The sequence below is a fragment of the Microtus ochrogaster genome, chromosome 4 (genome assembly GCF_000317375.1).
Source record: "Microtus ochrogaster isolate Prairie Vole_2 chromosome 4, MicOch1.0, whole genome shotgun sequence".
NCBI classification, from domain to species: domain Eukaryota; kingdom Metazoa; phylum Chordata; class Mammalia; order Rodentia; family Cricetidae; genus Microtus; species Microtus ochrogaster.
This window is the reverse complement of record NC_022011.1, coordinates 52590449-52595933: the sequence shown is the minus strand read 5'-3', so window position 1 is coordinate 52595933 and position 5485 is coordinate 52590449. Positions and strand designations below refer to the sequence as shown.

The following is a 5485-nucleotide window of genomic DNA, read 5'->3' as shown; positions in this document are numbered from 1 at the left end:
TTTGGTTTTCGAGACAAGGTTTCTCTGTGGCTTTGGAGCCTGTCCTGGAACTAGCTCTGTAGACCAGGCTGGTCTTGAACTCACAGAGATCCGCCTGGTCTGCCTCCCGAGTGCTGGGATTAAAGGCGTGCGCCACCATCACCCGGCCTAGGGCTACACATTTTTTAAACCGCAAGCCCACCAAGCTCTTTCTCTCTCTGTTGTTCCCAAGCGCCCCACCTTGAGGTTGGACCTCCCGTTCCTGTTCCTTGAGTTTTTCCCTTACAATAAAGAATGATAATTAAAACCTTTTGAAGTTATCTTGAGATTATGTGACTCCCATTTCCTGCCCCTTTTATGCATCCGGCTTCATGCGCAGGCCCTGCCCCTTGCTGGCCACACCAGCAGCAGAACTTCCACACACACACCCATGATGGCATGGGCATAGAACAGCTGCCTCCGCCCCCTTCTGAAAAGAGGCAGTCCCAGCGGCCTGGATTGATCAAATTAGCTATAACTGGACGCACATCCAGGGCCCTAAGTTGGCACGCCCCAACAGCTAAACCATCAATGACCTACCAGAGTGCACGAAGGGACCTGTCTTGCAGAACCACAGCCACAGGATCTCAATGACTCAGACAACAGTAGGATATACAAGAGAAGTTTCGTTGACCATTCAGTATTAATGGACCAGAAACCAGACTGACAACTCATGCCAATGACCATGTGCAGGTTGGGCTGACTGGACAAAAGGGAATACTGCGTGACACACTGAAGCTCCCAATGGCATTAAGATAAATAAAGAGGTTATTGGAGAGGCAGGAAAGGTGGAATAGCAAAGTGGACTTTTGGGTTATTGTGTTTTTACTTTATTATCATAAAAACAATAAGGTAAAGGGGAGATGGCTCAGTGTTTAAAAAGGACGTGTTACTCCTACAGTGGATCCATTTTGGTTCCTAGCAACAAGAAGTCAGCTAATAACCATCTGTAACTCAGGCTCCTTGAGATCCAATGCCCTCTTCTGTTTTCCTTGAGCACTATATGCATATAGGCAAGATAGACATATTGGAAAAACACTCATACACATATAAATAAAATAATTAAATAAAACATTTTTAAAGAGGCAGGCAGATCTCTGTGAGCTCAAAACCAGCCTGGTCTACAAGAGCTAGATAGGCTCCAAAGCTACAGAGAAACCCTGTCTCGAAAAATCAAAATAAATAAAAAGAAAAGGTAAAGGACAATTGAAAAAGAAGCCCAATGTCAACTTCTACCTTCCACACATGAACACACACACACACACACACATGAAGACTACACATACACATACAATAGGATAGCTTGGGCGAGAAAATGAAGTACCTCCTCCATCAAAAAAATAAAAGTAACTAATAGACTAAAGGGAGAAACTGAAGCAGAAAACTACCAAATAGCGCAAACCTGAAGTGCGGCCTCTGAGGACAATGTAGAAAAAAGTGACTTTATGTTTGGCCCAAACACAGCAAAAGGTCACCAAATGAGGCCTACAGCTTGGCCTATGACTCAAATCAGATCTGGAGAAGCACTGGGCAAAGTTATTAGGCAGTTTCTATGAAACATCTAGATTGTGGTCTCCCGCCCAACAGACAGGAAAGACAAAGAAGGCTAGGAATGCTATAGATTAAAACAAAAAAGCAAGACAAAGCAACCAAATGATTGTGGAATCCAGGGCTAGGATTTGGTTGATTTGTATTAATAAAAAAATGGCAAAAGTTGGCCAATGCACCTAGAATAGATAATATCACAGTAAAATTAATTTACTGATTGTTTGCTACACCACAGTACTTACTCAAAAAATGTCCTTACTTTTAGAGACAGTATACCACTATTTCCAGGAGAAACAAAAAATATTCTGAGGTCTAAGTCTGTAACTAGCAGCTTAAGAAAGTGTTTCAAAAGTTAAAATACACACACACACACACACACACACACACACATGAAAGGATTAGTTAAATACAAAGAATACAAAAATACACTGGACTCTTTTGTAAAATGCCTACAACTTTGCTGAAATTCTGAAATTGCTTTAAAGAGTAGTAGTTCTTCATAGAGGTACATGACTGCTATCTCAACACTCAGGAAGCTGAGGTCATAGGAAAAAGACTTCAGGGTCAGCCTGAGTATATAGTGGGGAGAAAGGAGAGGAAAGGATGAAAAAGGGCTTAAATGGAGAGGTAGAAAAGATAAAGGAGAGTAGAAGAGAAGGAAAAGAAGAAAAAATACTTTAAAAGTAAAAAAAGAGGGCTAGAAAAGATGATTCAGGAGGCCAGGCGATGGTGGTCCACACCTTTGATCCTACCACTCCGGAGACAGAGGCAGGCACTGTGGTCTACTGAGTTCCAGGATAGTCAGGGCTACACAAAGAAATCTTGTCTCAGAAAGGGGAAAAAAAAAATAAAGACTCAGGGTTTTCAGTGTACTTGTTGCTCTTAGAAGATCCAAGTTGGTTCCCCAGCACTTACACAGCTGTTAAAATCACCTGTAACTCAAGTTTCAAGGGATCCAGCACAGTCTTCTGAGCTCCATGGGCATCAGGCATACATGTGGTGGTGTACAGATATAAATGCAAGCAAAATATATATACACAGGGGGAAAGAAGTGTATGTATGTGTGTCTGTGTGTTTTATTTGAGGTTTTTTTAAGTCCACGAAGAAAGAAAAAAAGAACAGTGGCAAGGTGAGAATTTCTAAAATAAACCTTCCATGTCAACAACACTCAGCACAACAAACCCTTTCTAAGTTAAAATTCACTACTGGTTCATGAGAGAAGGGATGGCGCATTTCCTAGAAGAGCACTATGTGCACATATGCTCTGCAGACTAGTAAAAAAAAAAAAAAAAGCTGTGCAAAGACTTAAACGAAATCTATGAGATCTCCTGCGATAACCTACCTCCAATAATTTACTCTCGATACAGGGGTAGAAAGATGGTTTCGTTAGTATAGTTTTTACAGAGGATCTGAGTTTGATTCCCAGCATCCAGGTCAGGTAACTCAAAACTGCCTCTGATTCTGTTCCAGAGGATCCAATCCCTCTTCTGGCCTCCTTGGCCTCCCTTGTTCAAGTGCACATACCCCACACAAACATACACATAACTGTAAAAAATGAATAAAGTCAAGTGTGGTGGAACATGCTATTAGCCAAGCTAGTCTACATAGCTAGTTGCAGAACAGCCAGGGCTACAAAGAAAAACACCATCTAAGAAAAAAAATAATAAAAAAAATAAAAATAAAGAGAACCTAACCCCCAATAATCGAATACTAGTTCACTCCTTCCACCAACAAGGCACACAGTAAGCACAGCAGAGTGAGGAGAGAATTTCACAGTTAAGTAGCTGGCTACAAAGATAAAGCCCAAGAACAATTCTCTGTATCTTAGCCTAACACACCTTAGTGTTTCCATCAGCAACTCACAAAATTCAGAGTCTTCAATTTACATCTCAGAAGATTTCAGTAAGAAACAAAATGTTCACTTTGAGATTAAAAGCAAGTCAGGAAAGCAAAAGAGAAGTCATAAAGATTGATGACAGAGGGCTTCTTAGCCATACAGGCCCATCACTCAACTCCAAAAGTGGCCAGCATTACACTGCTTGGACAGAAACAAGCTAAAAACGTGTGTGTGTGTACTGTATTTACCTGTCTGGGACTTTGTGGTGGCCATGTAGCACTGGTTCTGAGGTAGCGACTGGTGGAGGGCTGGGAAGGTTGGTAAAAGCTGCTGTCGTCCACATTCAGAAATATTTCTGTTGATATCCTCTTTTGGTTCCTTATGGTCTCGAACTTCTCTGTGGTCTTTGCTGGCTGCATGCTTCGAAACAAAGACAAGTGATTACAATAACTTCAGTACCAGATGGTGACTGAAATAAAATGCATCCAAAAATCAATTCTTTTTCTCATTAATTCTCATTTACTAAAAGACAGGCCATGGTGGGAGAAGGTAGAAAGTCCAAAATCCGCATAGTACAACTATTAGCAAAGAAGGACTAGCTCTAGAACACATGAGCAGAACACTCAGTGCTACCATCCTCTGCAAGATGAAGAATCCGTTATGAGAGACAGCTTTTTTTTTTTTGGCTTTTTGAGACAGGGTTTCTTTGTGGCTTTGGGGCCTGTCCTGGAACTAGCTCCTTGTAGAACAGGCTGGTCTCGAACTCACAGAGATCCCCTGCCTCCCGAGGGGTGGGACTAAAGGTGTGCACCACCACCACCTGGCTGATTTTATAGTTTAAATATGTCTATAATAAACAGGTCAGGGTGTGGGAGAGATGGCTCAGTGGTTAAGAGTACTGCCTGCTCATCTAAAGGTCCTGATTTCAATTCCCAGCAACCACATGGTGGCTCACAACCATTTGTAATGAGATCTGGTGCCCTCTTTTGGCCTGCAAGCATGAATGTAGACAGAATACTGTGTACACAATAAATAAATAAATCTTTAAAAAAGGTCATTCAATAATTCCCCTTTGCCAGTACAATGATGATTCTATTCCAGATACCAACTGAGGAGAGAGGGAGTGGGTGGAGAACCACAAAGTTTTCCTATGGCATGAGTAATCTAAGATAACATGTCTTTACTACTAAGGAATAGTGACGTGGAAGCACTTAGATAAGAAGCTTACCAAAATCTGCCAGTCAGTGGTGGTGCACACCTTAAGACAGTCTGGTCTACACAATGAATTCCAGGATGTCCTGAGCTACACACAGAAGCCCTATCTCAAACAACAACAAAAAAAAAAAAAAAAAGAAGAAGAAGAAGAAGCCTACCAATTTCAAGGTTAGCTTGGGCAAGGCAGTGTAGCTACAGCTATAAAGCTAGGGGAGGGAAGTCATGTTAGTACATTGTTGCAGGGGAGATAGAAACTGGGTTACAGAAAAGCAAGGCTAGATCCCTCATAGGCTGCCTTGTTTCTTGAAAGTGGTCTTAAAGGGTCACGCCCATGATCCAACAATACCCTGAAAGGGTTTTCAGTCAAGTTTCCTGCAATACCAATAACAAACTCCCAATACTTAACACCCCTGCCTTTACTCCAAACTGCTTGGACACTAGTAAACCTCTCCTCTGTCTATGACCACACACTCACCAATGCTTTAGAGATACTTTCATATTTTAGTTTAAGCCACATACAATTCAGCTTGAACTTAATTGTTGTGCAATAGGTAACAACCTAAAAATGAAAGACATTCCAAGGCAAGGCTTTCTCCAGCATATATGGTTTCTGAGAACACAGGCTATGGACATATAAAAACTTGAAGTAGGCCAGATGTGGTAGCATAGAAATTTAATCCTAGAACTCTGCAAGGCAGAAATAGGTGTGTCTCTGTGAGTTTGAGGCCAGTCTGGTCTACACAGTAAATTCCAGATCAGTCAGAGCTATGTAGAGACCCTGTCTCAAAAATATAAAAATAGCCGGGCGATGGTGGCGCACGCCTTTAATCCCAGCACTCGGGAGGCAGAGGCAGGCGGATCTCTGTG

At 41.8% G+C, this 5485-nt stretch overlaps 1 protein-coding gene across 5 annotated transcripts in view; it reads right to left on the bottom strand.

The window, feature by feature from the left end:
* Ehmt1 (euchromatic histone lysine methyltransferase 1) overlaps positions 1–5485 on the bottom strand; it is a 168905-nt gene that overhangs the window by 83780 nt on the left and 79640 nt on the right. For all 5 annotated transcript variants that reach the window (XM_026778400.1, XM_026778412.1, XM_013346039.2 and 2 more), the window contains exon 4: positions 3652–3823. In XM_026778400.1, coding sequence (XP_026634201.1) covers positions 3652–3823 — 172 coding nt within the window. The remainder of the gene's footprint in view (positions 1–3651; positions 3824–5485) is intronic.